Source organism: Oncorhynchus mykiss, chromosome 25 (genome assembly GCF_057628025.1).
Source record: "Oncorhynchus mykiss isolate SJ-2025 chromosome 25, ASM5762802v1, whole genome shotgun sequence".
Taxonomy (NCBI): Eukaryota; Metazoa; Chordata; class Actinopteri; order Salmoniformes; family Salmonidae; genus Oncorhynchus; species Oncorhynchus mykiss.
In genome coordinates, this window is record NC_143046.1 from 9,899,520 (window position 1) to 9,918,380 (window position 18,861).

General features: G+C 42.4%; 1 protein-coding gene across 2 annotated transcripts in view; it reads right to left on the reverse strand.

Moving 5' to 3' along the window:
- LOC110504363 (gamma-aminobutyric acid receptor subunit beta-2) overlaps positions 1-16,064 on the reverse strand; it is a 90,447-nt gene extending 74,383 nt beyond the window's left edge. Inside the window, exons 1-3 of one of the 2 annotated variants that reach the window (XM_036969731.2) lie at positions 15,856-16,064; positions 15,606-15,706; positions 14,941-15,008 (exon numbers count right to left, since the gene is read on the reverse strand). In XM_036969731.2, the coding sequence (XP_036825626.1) occupies positions 14,941-15,008; positions 15,606-15,706; positions 15,856-15,932 (246 nt within the window). In that variant the 5' untranslated portion in view covers positions 15,933-16,064. The remainder of the gene's footprint in view (positions 1-14,940; positions 15,009-15,605; positions 15,707-15,855) is intronic. The other variant, XM_036969732.2, reaches the window with a different exon arrangement.
- Positions 16,065-18,861: the final 2,797 nt, after the last annotated feature.

Here is an 18,861-nt window from a genome sequence, read left to right on the forward strand (position 1 = left end):
TAACAAACTATCTGTCTGAACAAACTAACTAACTAAGTAACTATCTGTCTGAACTAACTATCTGTCTGAACTAACTAACTAACTAGCTATCTGTCTGAACTAACTAACTAACTATCTGTCTGAACTAACTGTGTCTGAACTAACTAACTAACTAACTAACTAACTATCTGTCTGACCTTCATAGTCAGATCCCAGCTCTCTCTCCTAATTAACTAACTAACTAACTATCTGTCTGACCTTCATAGTCAGATCCCAGCCCTCCCTCCCTCCCTCCCTCCCTCCCTCCTAACTAACTAACTAACTAACTAACTAACTAACTAACTAACTAACTAACTAACTAACTAACTAACTAACTAATGCTTGTCAGGGTAATGATGGTAAATCAAATCAAATCCAATATTATTTGTCAAGTGCGCCGAATACAACCTTACAGTGAAATGCTTACTTACAGGCTCTAACCAAAAGTGCAATTCCTAAGTTAAAAAAGGTATTAGGTGAACAATAGATAAGTAAAGAAATAAAAACAACAGTAAAAAAGACAGTGAAAAATAACAGTAGAGAGGCTATATACAGTAGAGAGGCTATATACAGTAGAGAGGCTATAACAGTAGAGAGGCTATAACAGTAGAGAGGCTATATACAGTAGAGAGGCTATATACAGTAGAGAGGCTATTTACAGTAGAGAGGCTATATACAGTAGAGAGGCTATATACAGTAGAGAGGCTATATACAGTAGAGAGGCTATATACAGTAGAGAGGCTATAACAGTAGAGAGGCTATAACAGTAGAGAGGCTATATACAGTAGAGAGGCTATATACAGTAGAGAGGCTATATACAGTAGAGAGGCTATATACAGTAGAGAGGCTATATACAGTAGAGAGGCTATAACAGTAGAGAGGCTATAACAGTAGAGAGGCTATATACAGTAGAGAGGCTATATACAGTAGAGAGGCTATAACAGTAGAGAGGCTATAACAGTAGAGAGGCTATATACAGTAGAGAGGCTATATACAGTAGAGAGGCTATAACAGTAGAGAGGCTATATACAGTAGAGAGGCTATAACAGTAGAGAGGCTATATACAGTAGAGAGGCTATATACAGTAGAGAGGCTATATACAGTAGAGAGGCTATATACAGTAGAGAGGCTATATACAGTAGAGAGGCTATAACAGTAGAGAGGCTATATACAGTAGAGAGGCTATATACAGTAGAGAGGCTATATACAGTAGAGAGGCTATATACAGTAGAGAGGCTATATACAGTAGAGAGGCTATATACAGTAGAGAGGCTATAACAGTAGAGAGGCTATAACAGTAGAGAGGCTATATACAGTAGAGAGGCTATAACAGTAGAGAGGCTATATACAGTAGAGAGGCTATATACAGTAGAGAGGCTATAACAGTAGAGAGGCTATAACAGTAGAGAGGCTATATACAGTAGAGAGGCTATATACAGTAGAGAGGCTATATACAGTAGAGAGGCTATATACAGTAGAGAGGCTATATACAGTAGAGAGGCTATAACAGTAGAGAGGCTATATACAGTAGAGAGGCTATATACAGTAGAGAGGCTATATACAGTAGAGAGGCTATATACAGTAGAGAGGCTATATACAGTAGAGAGGCTATATACAGTAGAGAGGCTATATACAGTAGAGAGGCTATATACAGTAGAGAGGCTATATACAGTAGAGAGGCTATATACAGTAGAGAGGCTATAACAGTAGAGAGGCTATATACAGTAGAGAGGCTATATACAGTAGAGAGGCTATAACAGTAGAGAGGCTATATACAGTAGAGAGGCTATATACAGTAGAGAGGCTATATACAGTAGAGAGGCTATATACAGTAGAGAGGCTATATACAGTAGAGAGGCTATAACAGTAGAGAGGCTATATACAGTAGAGAGGCTATATACAGTAGAGAGGCTATATACAGTAGAGAGGCTATATACAGTAGAGAGGCTATATACAGTAGAGAGGCTATAACAGTAGAGAGGCTATATACAGTAGAGAGGCTATATACAGTAGAGAGGCTATATACAGTAGAGAGGCTATATACAGTAGAGAGGCTATATACAGTAGAGAGGCTATATACAGTAGAGAGGCTATAACAGTAGAGAGGCTATATACAGTAGAGAGGCTATATACAGTAGAGAGGCTATATACAGTAGAGAGGCTATATACAGTAGAGAGGCTATTTACAGTAGAGAGGCTATAACAGTAGAGAGGCTATAACAGTAGAGAGGCTATATACAGTAGAGAGGCTATAACAGTAGAGAGGCTATATACAGTAGAGAGGCTATATACAGTAGCAAGGCTATATACAGTAGAGAGGCTATATACAGTAGCAAGGCTATAACAGTAGCGAGGATATAACAGTAGAGAGGCTATAACAGTAGAGAGGCTATAACAGTAGAGAGGCTATATACAGTAGAGAGGCTATATACAGTAGAGAGGCTATATACAGTAGAGAGGCTATAACAGTAGAGAGGCTATATACAGTAGAGAGGCTATATACAGTAGAGAGGCTATATACAGTAGAGAGGCTATATACAGTAGAGAGGCTATTTACAGTAGAGAGGCTATAACAGTAGAGAGGCTATAACAGTAGAGAGGCTATATACAGTAGAGAGGCTATAACAGTAGAGAGGCTATATACAGTAGAGAGGCTATATACAGTAGCAAGGCTATATACAGTAGAGAGGCTATATACAGTAGCAAGGCTATAACAGTAGCGAGGATATAACAGTAGAGAGGCTATAACAGTAGAGAGGCTATAACAGTAGAGAGGCTATATACAGTAGAGAGGCTATATACAGTAGAGAGGCTATAACAGTAGAGAGGCTATAACAGTAGAGAGGCTACATACAGTAGAGAGGCTATAACAGTAAAGAGGCTATATACAGTAGAGAGGCTATATACAGTAGAGAGGCTATATACAGTAGCAAGGCTATAACAGTAGCGAGGATATATACAGGCACCGGTTAGTCGGGCTGATTGAGGTAGTATGTACATGTAGATATGGTTAAAGTGACAAGGCATATATGATAAACAGATAGTAGCAGTAGCGTAAAAGAGGGGTTGGCAGGTGGCGGGACACAATGTAGATAGCCTGGGTAGCCAATGTGCGGGGGCACCGGTTGGTCGGGCTAATTGAGGCAGGATGTACATGAATGTATAGTTAAAGTGACTATGCATAGAGTTGAAGTCGGACGTTTACATACACCTTAGCCAAATACATTTAAACTCAGTTTTTCACAATTCCTGACATTTGATCCTAGTAAAAATGTCCTGTCTTAGGTCAGTTAGGATCACCACTTTATTTGTGAAATGTGAAATGTCAGAATAATAGTAGAGACAATTATTTATTTCAGCTTTTATTTCTTTCATTACATTCCCATTGGGTCAGAAGTTTACATACACTCAATTAGTATTTGGCAGCATTGCCTTTAAATTGTTAACTTGGGTCAAACATTTTGGGTAGCCTTCCACAAGCTTCCCAAAATAAGTTGGGTGAATTTTGGCCCATTCCTCCTAACAGAGCTGGTGTAACTGAGTCAGGTTTGTGGGCCTCCTTGCTCACACACAATTTTTCAGTTCTGCCCACACATTTTCTATAGGATTGAGGTCAGGTCTTTGTTATAGCCACTCCAATACCTTGACTTTGTTGTCCTTAAGCCATTTTGCCACAACTTTGGAAGTATGCTTTGGGTCATTGTCCATCTGGAAGACCCATTTTGCAACCAAGCTTTAACTTCCTGAATGAAGTCCTGAATATGTTGCTTCAATATATGCACATAATTTTCCCTTCCTCATGATTTCATTTATTTTGTGAAGTACACCAGTCCCTCCTGCAGCAAAGCACCCCCACAACATGATGCTGCCACCCCCGTGCTTCACAGTTGGGATGGTGTTCTTCGGCTTGCAAGCCTCCCCCTTTTTCCTCCAATCATAACGATGGTCATTATGGCCAAACAGTTCTATTTCTGTTTCATCAGACCAGAGGACATTTCTCCAAAAAGTACAATCTTTGTCCCCATGTGCAGTTGCAAACCGTTGTCTGGCTTTTTAATGGTGGTTTGGAGCAGAGGCTTCTTCCTTGCTGAGCGGCCATTCAGGTTATGTCAATATAGGACTCGTTTTACTGTGGATATACATACCTTTGTATCTGTTTCCTTCAGCATCTTCACAAGGTCCTTTGCTGATGTTCTGGGATTGATTTGCACTTTTTGCACCAAAGTACGTTAATCTCTAGGAGACAGAACACGTCTCTTTCCTCAGCGGTATGACGGCTGCGTGGTCCCATGGTGTTTATACTTGCGTACTATTGTTTGTACAGATGAACGTGGTACCTTCAGGCATTTGGAAATTGCTCCCAAGTATGAACCAGACTTGTGGAGGTCTGCAATTTATTTTCTGAGGTCTTGGCTGATTTCTTTAGATTTTCCCATGACATCATGGTCAAGCAAAGAGGCACTGAGTTTTAAGGTAGGCCTCGAAATACATCCACAGGTACACCTCCAATTGACTCAAATTATCAGAAGCTTCTAAAGCCATGACATCATTTTCTGGCATTTTTCAAACTGTTTGAAGGCACAGTCAACTTAGTGTATGTAAACTTCTGACCCACTGGAATTGTGATACCCTGAATTATCAGTGAAATAATCTGTCTGCAAACAATTGTTGGGAAAATTACTTGTGTCATGCAGAAAGTAGATGTCCTAACCGTCAGGATGCTCTCAATGTTGCAGGAAGTCCAGGATCCAGTTGCAGAGGGAGGTTTTTAGTCCCAGGATCCTTAGCTTAGTGATGAGCTTAATGGGCACTATTGTGTTGAACGCTGAGCTGTAGTCAATGAATAGCATTCTCACGTAGGTGTTCCTTTTGTCTAGGTGGGAAAGGGCAGTGTGGAGTGCAATAGAGATTCCATCATCTGTGGATCTGTTTGGGTGGTAAGCAAATTAGAGTGGGTCTAGGGTTTCTGGGATAATGGTGTTGATGTAAGCCATTACCAGCCCTTCAAAGCACTTCATGGTTATGGATGTGAGTGCTATGGGTCTGTAGTCATTTAGGCAGGTTGCCTTAGTGTTCTTGGGCACAGGCACTATGGTGGTCTGCTTGAAAAATGTTGGTATTACAGACTCAATCAATGACATGTTGAAAATGTCAGTGAAGACACCTGCCAGTTGGTCAGCACATGCCCGGAGTACACGTCCTGGTAATTCGTCTGGCCCCGCGGCCTTGTGAATGTTGACCTGTTTAAAGGTCTTACTCACGTTGGCTACGGAGAGCGTGATCACACAGTCGTCTGGAACTGCTGATGCTCTCATGCATGCCTCAGTGTTGCTTGCCTTGAAGCGAGCATAGAAGTGATTTAGCTCGTCTGGTAGGCTCGTGTCACTGGGCAGCTCGTGGCTGTGCTTCCCTTTGTAGTCTGTACTAGTTGGCAAGCCCTGCCACATGAGACGAGCGTCTCGTATGTACAAAATAAGTTACAAACGCAAAAGAAAACACATAACTCAATTAGTTGGGCGCCCGTAAAACTGCTGCCATTTCTTTCGGCGCCATTTTAATATGGTTGAACAGTTGTAGGGTTGTATGGTAATGATAGTAATGAACACAACATTCACGCCCCACTAATTCATCTCAACCACAGCTGCTTGCTTTAAATCTGTTAATTCACAGAACACTAATTAACAGTACTGGAGTGCTGGCAATCTGGTAGTCTGTTTGAACAGCAACTAAACCAACTACCGTAGGAGCGGGTAGCCCACGTGTAGGTCTAATTAATGAACTAAACAGAAAGGATAGAGACAGAGGAATAACCCTTACACACAAACTGGTAATGGAACACACCAAGTTTTAAAAAGGCAAGCAAGGAGAAATGGGGAGGGCAGACTGAAAACAACCATATTCTACCCCTCCTTGTTATCCACTTTGCATATGAATTGCATATAACCGAACAAACCTACAACCACACAACTGTTCAACCACACAACCCTACAACCACACAACCCTACAACTGTTCAACCACACAACCCTACAACCACACAACCCTTGTCGTGGGATAATCAGAATTTGTTGGTAACATATGTAAGATGTTTTATATTAATCAAATGTGTGTAAAATTACTTCTCATCAAGAATGTTATTTTTGTATAATACTGTGGCAGGGTTGCAGTATCTGTTCTATGTCAATACTAAGTTGCAGGGCCGCTGAGAGGGGAGAGGGCAAAGACAGAATTCCCAGCTCACAATTGATCAGATCCCGATTTATTTGCGAGAGCTCTCAAGTTTTCACAAATACATTCCTTCTTATACCATCCTAAACTACGCACATGCATACACACCAACATGGATTTTCTTATGAGTCTAACCACAGTTTATAACCCCTCAGCTGACCATTCCTGGCTCCCCCAGACACTATAACTCTGGAGGAGCCCTCCCTGTCCTCTTCTTATCTCCACATGCATTCCTTTCTTCCTAGGTAAATGCCATATAACCCTTTCCAAATGAACAAACATTATTTAATACTACAATAAAGACAGGGTAGAATTCTTGCCAGTTATAGTGTAGTATACCTCATTTAGTCATTATTGATAAAAATCCAATAACACCCTGTCACCGGTCTTCCAGCACTAAGGGGTGAGGGAGCAGCACCAGTCAGGTGTTAGTGCAGGGATAGAACAAGACTTTAGTTTGGCCCACAGGACCCTGACTGGAAACAAAGGTTTAGTTTGGCCCTCAGGACCCTGACTGGAAACAATGGATTAGTTTGGCCCTCAGGACCCTGACTGGAAACAATGGATTAGTTTGGCCCACAGGACCCTGACTGGAAACAAAGGTTTAGTTTGAACCACTGGAAATAAATGGATTAGTTTGGCCCTCAGGACCCTGATAGGAAACAATGGATTAGTTTGGGCCCCATGACCCTGATTGGAAACAATGGATTAGTTTGGCCCCCAGGACCCTGATTGGAAACAACGGATTAGTTTGGCCCCCAGGACCCTGATAGGAAACAATAGATTAGTTTGGCCCCCAGGACCCTGATAGGAAACAATTGATTAGTTTTGCCCCAGGACCCTGATTGGAAACAATGGATTAGTTTGGCCCCAGGACCCTGATTGGAAACAACGGATTAGTTTGGCCCCCAGGAACCTGATAGGAAACAATGGATTAGATTGGCCCCCAGGACCCTGATAAGAAACAATGGATTAGATTGGCCCCCAGGACCCTGATAGGAAACAATGGATTAGATAGGCCCCCAGGACCCTGATAAGAAACAATGGATTACTGGAACACATGGAGAGGAGGAGTGTGTGGGGGGGTTATAGGGATGTGTCTGGTGGGGGGGGGGTTATAGGGATGTGTCTGGTGGGGAGGGGGGTTATAGTGATGTGTCTGGGGGGGTGGGGGTTATAGGGATGTGTCTGGTGGGGGGGTTATAGGGATGTGTTTGGCGGGGTGGGGAGGGGGGGGTTATAGTGATGTGTCTGGGGGGGTGGGGGGTTATAGTGATGTGTCTGGTGAGTGGGGGTTATAGGGATGTGTCTGGTGGGGTGGGGGGGTTATAGGGATGTGTCTGGTGGGGGGGTTATAGTGATGTGTCTGACCTTTTAATGGCATCAGACCGAGGCTCTGCATCTGTCCTCGTGCTCCTAGACCTCAGTGCTGCTTTTGATACCATCGATCACCACATTCTTTTAGAGATATTGGAAACCCAAATTGGTCTACACGGACAAGTTCTGGCCTGGTTTAGATCTTATCTGTCGGAAAGATATCAGTTTGTCTCTGTGAATGGTTTGTCCTGACAAATCAACTGTAAATTTCGGTGTTCCTCAAGGTTCCGTTTTAGGACCACTATTGTTTTCACTATATATTTTACCTCTTGGGGATGTCATTCGAAAACATAATGTTAACTTTCACTGCTATGCGGATGACACACAGCTGTGCATTTCAATGAAACATGGTGAAGCCCCAAAATTGCCCTCGCTAGAAGCATGTGTTTCAGACATAAGGAAGTGGATGGCTGCAAACTTTCTACTTTTAAACTCGGACAAAACAGAGATGCTTGTTCTAGGTCCCAAGAAACAAAGAGATCTTCTGTTGAATCTGACAATTAATCTTAATGGTTGTACAGTCGTCTGAAATAAAACTGAAGGACCTCGGCGTTACTCTGGACCCTGATCTCTCTTCTGAAGAACATATCAAGACCATTTCAAGGACAGCTTTTTTCCATCTACATAACATTGCAAAAATCAGAAACTTTCTGTCCAAAAATTATGCAGAAAAATTAATCCATGCTTTTGTCACTTCTAGGTTAGACTACTGCAATGCTCTACTTTCCAGCTACCCGGATAAAGCACTAAATAAACTTCAGTTAGTGCTAAATACGGCTGCTAGAATCCTGACTAGAACCAAAATATTTGATCATATTACTGTAACGGTTCTCCAAAATGCAGCGTGGTTGTTATTTAATAAAGAAACTATACATGAATAAACTAACAAAACAACAAACGTGCGAAAACCTAAAACAGTCCTATCTGGTGCAAACACAGAGACAAGAACAATCACCCACAAAACCCAACACCAAACAGGCTACCTAAATATGGTTCCCAATCAGAGACAATGACTAACACCTGCCTCTGATTGAGAACCATATCAGGCCAAACATAGAACTAGACAAACTAGACATGTAACATAGAATGCCCACTCAGATCACACCCTGACCAAACAAAACATAGAAACATACAAAGCAAACTATGGTCAGGGTGTGACAATTACTCCAGTGCTAGCCTCCCTACACTGACTTCCTGTCAAAGCAAGGGCTGATTTCAAGGTTTTACTTTAGGTTCTACAAAGCATTACATGGGCTTGCTCCTACCTATCTCTCTGATTTGGTCCTGCCGTACATACCTACACGTACGCTACGGTCACAAGACGCAGGCCTCCTAATTGTCCCTAGAATTTCTAAGCAAACAGCTGGAGGCAGGGCTTTCTCCTATATAGCTCCATTTTTATGGAACGGTCTGCCTACCCATGTCAGAGACGCAAACTCGGTCTCAACCTTTAAGTCTTTACTGAAGACTCATCTCTTCAGTGGGTCATATGATTGAGTGTAGTCTGTCCCAGGAGTGGGAAGGTGAACGGAAAGGCTCTGGAGCAACGAACCGCCCTTGCTGTCTCTGCCTGGCCGGTTCCCCTCTTTCCACTGGGATTCTCTGCCTCTAACCCTATTACAGGGGCTGAGTCACTGGCTTACTGGGGCTCTCTCACCTGGGTGTGTTGAGTCACTGATGTGGTCATCCTGTCTGGGTCTAGCAACCTGAGTCTAGTGTTAACATCATAGATGGACCAGCAACCTGAGTCTAGTGTTAACATTATAGATGGACCAGCAACCTGAGCCTAGTGTTAACATCATAGATGGACCAGCAACCTGAGTCTAGTGTTAACATTATAGATGGACCAGCAACCTGAGTTTCGTGTTAACATTATAGATGGACCAGCAACCTGAGCCTAGTGTTAACATTTTAGATGGACCAGCAACCTGAGTCTAGTGTTAACATTATAGATGGACCAGCAACCTGAGCCTAGTGTTAACATTATAGATGGACCAGTAACCTGAGTCTAGTGTTAACATTATAGACATGAACCAGCAACCTCAGTCTAGTGTTAACATCATAGATGGACCAGCAACCTGAGCCTAGTGTTAACATTATAGATGGACCAGCAACCTGAGTCTAGTGTTAACATTATAGACATGAACCAGTAACCCGAGTCTAGTGTTAACATTATAGATGGACCAGCAACCTGAGTCTAGTGTTAACATTATAGATGGACCAGTAACCTGAGTCTAGTGTTAACATTATAGACATGAACCAGCAATCTCAGTCTAGTGTTAACATCATAGACATGAACCAGTAACCTGAGTCTAGTGTTAACATCATAGATGGACCAGCAACCTGAGTCTAGTGTTAACATCATAGATGGACCAGCAACCTGAGCCTAGTGTTAACATTATAGATGGACCAGCAACCTGAGTCTAGTGTTAACATTATAGATGGACCAGTAACCTGAGTCTAGTGTTAACATTATAGACATGAACCAGCAACCTCAGTCTAGTGTTAACATCATAGATGGACCAGCAACCTGAGCCTAGTGTTAACATTATAGATGGACCAGCAACCTGAGTCTAGTGTTAACATTATAGACATGAACCAGTAACCTGAGTCTAGTGTTAACATTATAGATGGACCAGCAACCTGAGTCTAGTGTTAACATTATAGATGGACCAGTAACCTGAGTCTAGTGTTAACATTATAGACATGTACCAGCAACCTCAGTCTAGTGTTAACATCATAGACATGAACCAGTAACCTGAGTCTAGTGTTAACATTATAGATGGACCAGCAACCTGAGTCTAGTGTTAACATCATAGATGGACCAGTAACCTGAGTCTAGTGTTAACATTATAGACATGAACCAGCAACCTCAGTCTAGTGTTAACATCATAGATGGACCAGTAACCTGAGTCTAGTGTTAACATTATAGACATGGAGAAATCAGCTGCTATAAACGACAAAGAAAATGAGAGAAATGAAGAAACTACAAGACAAGACAAACCAACTGGGCGGTGAAGTGCTTTCTAGAATGGCTGTCGGACAAGGGGATAAACATCGATCTGTTTCGCAACAGGAGATGGATCATATTCTCCGGAGTTTCCTACGCCACCAACTGAATAAGGTTTGATTTGATTTGCAGTTGCAATTTGGCCGAAGAGGAAATGAAGGAAAAGGCAAACTGAAGCCAGACTCATTCAAAATAAAAGAAGACCTAAAAAGAAAGACACCAAGAACCACAGAAAATCACTGCAGAGAGACAGATAGTGTAGAATAGTTGTGGCAGCATGTATGAGAACCTGGGGGAACGAGCTCTGCCCTGTGGAAATGTGCAAATAAATAGCTGTCGATACTGTGACCATCCGGGGAAAAAAAAATATTTGTGGTTTCTATTCTGATCTGATGTATCAATGTCTTTGATAAAAATGTTCAGCGTTGTTTTCAAAACCATGGACAGTGCCTCTATACAATGTTTCCATCTGACATGACATTTTCCTGTGCGTGGACCGGAGGTGCGCTGTTTTCAGAACCATGGACAGCGTCCCTAGAAACCAAGGTTCTGAAACTATCAAACAGCGCTTGGGTAGTTTTGCTTTACATGGCAGTCCATACAAATAGAACTAACGACCAGAGAGCGCCTAAAAAGGCCACTTTGACAACCTCGTGGCCATGACCACATCACAGCCATGATAAAAAATATATCATAACACATGGCCTCTCATGTACAGTATTATTGCTTAATTATATAATTAATTATAATTATATGGTTCCTTATTTTTCAAAATCAGACTTTTGCTCCAGTGATTTCTTGTGGGCTACCCTGGGATGTCATGGAAGACATGATGACCAGGAAGGAGCTGAAATTCAAACCACTCATCTGAAATGGTAACTTATTCCTTCTATATGGTGCCTTTCTTTTAGCCATGACCTTAACCAAAGCCCTGAAGAAGTGCATTTCATATATAGAGTGGCATTTTGGATGCAACCAGGGTCGCCGTCAATCCCATTTCAATTCCAGTCAACTCAGGAAGAACACTGAAATTCCCAAATAAAGCATTCTGTATAACCCTAACCCTTTGAATTAGCAACATTTGGAATGGGCATTTGAAATTTGGTTTGCTTTATGAATCGACTGGAACTTAAATGGAAATGACTCCAACTCTGGATGCAACTTCAGTCTTCAAGACTGGAGATCTGAGAAGGAGAACGACAGAGGAGCAACCAACAACCTGTCTGTTTGAAGCTGGCTCTGAAACGCCAGTACCACCAACAACCTGTCTGTTTGAAGCTGGCTCTGAAACTCCAGTACCAACAACCTGTCTGTTGTTAGAGGAGACAGAAAGGAACTCCAGTATCACCAACCTGTCTGTTGTTATAGGAGACAGAGAGGAACTCCAGTACCACCAACCTGTCTGTTGTAAGAGGAGACAGAGAGGAACTCCTGTACCACCAACCTGTCTGTTGTTAGAAGGAAGGTTGTTACATAACCATGAGAGGAGGATTCACATTCAGAAGGTAATAATGACTATGTGTGGGACGATGGAGAGAGGGGAGAATGAGGAAGAGGGGAAAAGAGATAGAGAGAGACAGAGAGAGAGATAGAGAGAGAGAGAGAGAGAGAGAGAGAGAGAGAGAGAGAGAGAGAGAGAGAGAGAGAGAGAGAAGGGAGAATGAAGGAGATTGGAGAGAGGGAGAGAGCGAGAGAGGGAGGGAGGGAGAGAGATCATATTTTTGGCAGTTTTCATTTCGTCTAAATGCGTCGGCCGTGCAGCCGTTTTTAGGAGAGGAAGAGAGGAGAGGAATAGAGGATGAGAGTAGAGGATGAGAGATGAAGAATATAGGATGAGAGGAGAGGATGAGAGGGCGAGAGGAGAAGAAGAGAGGATGAGAGGAGAGGAATAGAGGATGAGAGGAGAGGAATAGAGGATGAGAGGAGAGGATGAGAGGATGAGAGGAGAGGAATAGAGGATGAGAGGAGAGGAATAGAGGATGAGAGGAGAGGAATAGAGGATGAGAGTAGAGGATGAGAGGAGAAGAATAGAGGATGAGAGGAGAGGAAGAGAGGAGAGGAATAGAGGATGAGAGTAGAGGATGAGAGGAGAAGAATAGAGGATGAGAGGAGAGGATGAGAGGACGAGAGGAGAAGAAGAGAGGATGAGAGGAGAGGAATAGAGGATGAGAGGAGAGGAATAGAGGATGAGAGGAGAGGATGAGAGGATGAGAGGAGAGGAATAGAGGATGAGAGGAGAGGAATAGAGGATGAGAGGAGAGGAATAGAGGATGAGAGGAGAGGATAAGAGGAGAGGAATAGAGGATGAGAGGAGAGGAATAGAGGATGAGAGGAGAGGAATAGAGGATGAGAGGAGAGGAATAGAGGATGAGAGGAGAGGAATAGAGGATGAGAGGAGAACCATGCTTATGCTCCTGCCCTGCAAGCCAATTCTCTCTCCTCCGTGAAATGAAATGAGAATGTTCTTATAGCTACAGGGAGTTGGCATGACGTCAGTACTCTCTCTCTCTTTCTCTCTCTCTCTCTTCCTCTCTCTCTCTACTAATCTGTTCTGTTCGCTCTTTCGTGCACAGTTTTGTTACACACTGAGTGGCTGGCTGTATGAAGCCGTGTTTTGTTTATTACAGATGAACGTCTGTAGATGTGGATTCTGAGTTTTAAAGTAACATCACCCTTTAGAGAGATAAAGGTGGCTTACGTGGAAATCCAGGTCAGAGACCGAGAGGACGCAGCCAGGCATTTAAAAAGCAGAGGAGGGAGGGAGGGAGGGAGGGAGGTGTGAAGGGGGGAGGAGGGAGGGAGAAAGGGAGAGATGATCACTGGTTGACATCCCAGAGGAACCCCACAGCCCTTTCATCATTTCAGCCTAGCTGCATCCTCTTTAACCAAAACTAACTTCCACATCCCTTCCTCACAGGAAATACTATGGTAATTCAGCTGATGATGCTTTTATCCAGGCAGACCTATAGCATTATAGCAAGCTCAGTGATTCAGTACACATGGTCCACACAGGAATAAAACTTCACAGCAACACACAACTCACTGTGTTTCCAGCATCAAGCCCCAACCAACCAAGCCATCTAACCAACTAACACAATGCACTGTCTTGCCACGCAAGTCTTATCTGGGCAAAATGCACTCAGGTAAATTCAATTACATATTTGCAATAAAATCCACTGGGAAAAACCATGCCAAATGCAACAACGGATCAGTTGGGTAAGGAGAACAGAACTCTCCCCTACAAGCCTCCTCCAGAGCAAACCATTGATACAATGTTACGTAAGATGCCTACTTCTTATCCAGAGCACAGAGCACACAGAGAGAGAGAGAGAGAGAGAGAGAGAGAGAGAGAGAGAGAGAGAGAGAGAGAGGGGGAGAGAGATCCTCCTCATACCATCTCTATGCACCTAGTGGTTTTCTACAGCACGGAGACAGATGACACCCCTATTCTCTATATTGTACACTACTTTTTAAAATACCCTATAATGTACACTACTTTTTTAATTCCCTATAATGTACACCACTTTTGACTAGGACCCATGGGACTCTGGTCAAAAGTAGTTCACTACATATGGAGTAGGGTGCCATTAGGGACATACTCATAACATTGTGTAGTGGAGCTCGATTAAATACCCTCGTGGTTGCCATCGTATGTCCAGACATGTTCTATTTAACACATATCTACGTCATCGCTCATGATCTGACAGGGGGAGGGGGGATCATTTACGTAGCTGATGATGCGCTCCACCGTCGCGCTTCAAAGTGAAGTGAAGCTGGAACTAGATACCTCTCCCAAAGGAGAGCGCGGTGCAATCACGTTGAAGAAAATGTTTTTGTACTATGAGAGAAAATGGGAATTCTCTCGGTTTTTCCCTTAATCTTCTTCATTTTTGGCGTTATAGCGCGCCGCTGTCATGTCAAACAAAATGATAGCAGTCAATGGCTTGATACAAGAAACCGAAACAGAAGACGCCACAGCCTCGGCGTTGATTGTGCACGCAAGGATGTCTGTAGAAGTGCGCCAGTGAGCGTGTGTTTTGAATTCAAATGGGAACCAATAGACACCAACCACCCATGTCCGGAAAAACATCTAAATGCAGAGCTGAGAATCGATTCCTGTATAGAATCAAACTAACATCAGACTCCCCAACCACACGTCGTTAACATAATTCCCCATAATGCAGAACGTGACATGCATTAAGTTCCCTGTCAAACATGGATTGACAATGCGTTATAGGTTTCTCTATACGAATCTACTCAACCAGGCATACTGAGAAACATGTAAGGAGGATGATAATGATGCACGTACCATATTGACTTCAGACACCATGTCAATGCTGGCTATGTCTATGTTCATCCCCACGGCCACCGGCGCACCTGTGAAGCGAAGAAAAGCAGGTTATTAAAGGAGAACGGAATTCTTGGTGACCGTTATTCTACCAGTAGGTTGCTGTCAATGATATGTCACCAAGTTCTCTCATCATCAGTTTAAATAATGCATGTTTTATGCAGTCTTAATGATCATCGTTGTCAATTAAAATGACTAGAATCATCGGCATCATCAGTTGGTAACTCCCTTGATGATTTTCCATTCAAACAGAATGGTAGGCAACCAGAAGTTCAATAGGCTACCCGCTGCGAATAGAATCGATCGTCAAGTTAAAGACCCTTCTTCTCCATACAGAATAGGCTAGCATGTCTTATTTCATCATTTGAAGGTGGTACATTGGAAAAGGTTTTTGGTGACTTGAAAAATACGTGTTATATTTGGATGGAAGGCTATTACACTGTATTAACACTGTAATTGGAGAGGTAGCCTAGTCTATGGATGGAAGATTTATCACGATGAGAACAATTGTACCAGAGGTTTTTTTTGCAGCAATTCATTAAACATGTATTGCACTGCACGTCATAAATGGCAGCAAACATGACATTCATCATCTCGATTTGCTTTCCTTTGGTCTTTCTGCTTACCTCCGAAATCTGGCCTCAACCGAATGTCGTAGCCTTTCATCAGTCTGTCGACCGTGTCTTTAACCAGCGGCATGTTACTGGGATCCCTCAGATCTTTGGCGCTGAGGGCGAAGACAGAACATAAGGTGGTTTGCAAGCAAATACCTACTTAAAAACAAGATACAACGGGACGGCGCTTTAAATAGCCTAGGATACATGCCATGCAATGGAGATTTGAAGAATGGGCGTACAAACACAATCACCAATTTACCTTTGCGCACAGCAGATAAAAGTACAAAAGAAGGAAAAAGTCAACATTCCAAAGCGGTGTTTCCTGAGCTTCCCCATCGTCACAGGTTCGATGTGCTTTCGGGATGCGAGTGAGGAGGACGCGCATCCAACTTACTCCGAAAAGCTCCGAGAACCCAATGAGAGGCGCATGCGTACATCCTACCAAAATATCAAACACCGGCGAGTAATGATGGTGGTGGATGAGCGGTTTCCATCGCAGAGAAACAAATTAAAGGGACAAGTGGATGAGCGGTTTCCATCGCGGAGAAACAAATTAAAGGGACAAGTGGATGAGCGGTTTCCATCGCGGAGAAACAAATTAAAGGGACAAGTGGATGAGCGGTTTCCATCGCGGAGAAACAAATTAAAGGGACAAGTGGATGAGCGGTTTCCATCGCAGAGAAACAAATTAAAGGGACAAGTGGATGAGCGGTTTCCATCGCGGAGAAACAAATTAAAGGGACAAGTGGATGAGCGGTTTCCATCGCGGAGAAACAAATTAAAGGGACAAGTGGATGAGCGGTTTCCATCGCGGAAAAACAAATTAAAGGGACAAGTGGATGAGCGGTTTCCATCGCGGAGAAACAAATTAAAGGGACAAGTGGATGAGCGGTTTCCATCGCAGAGAAACAAATTAAAGGGACAAGTGGATGAGCGTAATGAAGAGAAAAATATCTTCTACCTTTCCGTCCAGACCACTAGAACCGAACAGCCAAAATACAATTAGTATCATTCCAGCGTTATCCTTATATTGATTTATGTTGGTAGTTCATTGAACTTTGCAATGAACAGGGAAAACCAATTAATACAATCAATAGGATATAGTGTATTAATAATAACATAGGATATACAGTGGGGCAAAAAAGTATTTAGTCAGCCACCAATTGTGCACGTTCTCCCACTTAAAAAGATGAGAGAGGCCTGTAATTTTCATCATAGGTACACTTCAACTATGACAGACAAAATGAGAGAAAAAAAATCCAGAAAATCACATTGTAGGATTTTTAATGAATTTATTTGCAAATTATGGTGGAAAATAAGTATTTGGTCACCTACAAACAAGCAAGATTTCTCTCTCACAGACCTGTAACTTCTTCTTTAAGAGGCTCCTCTGTCCTCCATTCATTACCTGTATTAATGGCACCTGTTTGAACTTGTTATCAGTATAAAAGACACCTGTCCACAACCTCAAACAGTCACACTCCAAACTCCACTATGGCCAAGACCAAAGAGCTGTCAAAGGACACCAGAAACAAAATTGTAGACCTGCACCAGGCTGGAAAGACTGAATCTGCAATAGGTAAGCAGCTTGGTTTGAAGAAAGCAATTATTAGGAAATGGAAGACATATAAGACCACTGATAATCTCCCTTGATCTGGGGCTCCACGCAAAATCTCACCCCGTGGGGTCAAAATGATCACAAGAACGGTGAGCAAAAATCCCAGAACCACACGGGGGGACCTAGTGAATGACCTGCAGAGAGCTGGGACCAAAGTAACAAAGCCTACCATCAGTAACACACTACGCCGCCAGGGACTCAAATCCTGCAATGCCAGACGTGTAACCCTGCTTAAGCCAGTACATATCCAGGCCCGTCTGAAGTTTGCTAGAGAGCATTTGGATGATCCAGAAGAAGATTGGGAGAATGTCATATGGTCAGATGAAACCAAAATAGAAATTTTGGTAAAAACTCAACTCGTCGGGTTTGGAGGACAAAGAATGCTGAGTTGCATCCAAAGAACACCATACCTACTGTGAAGCATGGGGGTGGAAACATCATGCTTTGGGGCTGTTTTTCTGCAAAGGGACCAGGACGACTGATCTGTGTAAAGGAAAGAATGAATGGGGCCATGTATCGTGAGATTTTGAGTGAAAACCTCCTTCCATCAGCAAGGGCATTGAAGATGAAACGTGGCTGGGTCTTTCAGCATGACAATGATCTCAAACACACTGCCCGGGCAACGAAGGAGTGGCTTCGTAAGAAGCATTTCAAGGTCCTGGAGTGGCCTAGCCAGTCTCCAGATCTCAACCCCATAGAAAATATTTGTAGGGAGTTGAAAGTCCATGTTGCCCAGCAACAGCTCCAAAACATCATTGCTCTAGAGGAGACCTGCATGGAGGAATGGGCCAAAATACCAGCAACAGTGTGTGAAAACCTTGTGAAGACTTACAGAAAACATTTGACCTCTGTCATTGCCAACAAAGGGTATATAACAAAGTATTGAGATAAACTTTTGTTATTGACCAAATACTTATTTTCCACCATAATTTGCAAATAAATTCATTAAAAATCCTACAATGTGATTTTCTGGCTTCTCTCATCTTTTCAAGTGGGAGAACTTGCACAATTGGTGGCTGACTAAATACTTTTTTTGCCCCACTGTACTTTATTAATAATAACATAGGATATAGTGTGTTTATAATAACATAGGATATAGTGTATTAATAATAACATAGGATATACTGTATTAATAATAACATAGGATATAGTTTTTAACAAAAGTTTATTGTGTCAAATGTTTGGACAATCCGTATAATTTCTCATAGAACGTTGGTAGCAAGACATTCAATCATTCAATCTACAGAGACACAGCACATCAAGTCAGACAAGATGATAACATTCAGACAAGATGATAACATTCAGACAAGATGATAACATTCAGACAAGATGATAACATTCAGACAAGATGATAACATTCAGACAAGATGATAACATTCAGACAAGATGATAACATTCAGACAAGATGATAACATTCAGACAAGATGATAACATTCAGACAAGATGATAATGTTCAGACAAGATGATAACATTCAGACAAAATTATAACATTCAGACAAGATGATAACATTCATTCAATCTGCAGACACACAGCACATCAAGTCAGACAAGATGATAACATTCAGACAAGATGATAACATTCAGACAAGATGATAACATTCATTCAATCTGCAGACACACATCCCATCAATTCAGACAAGATGATAA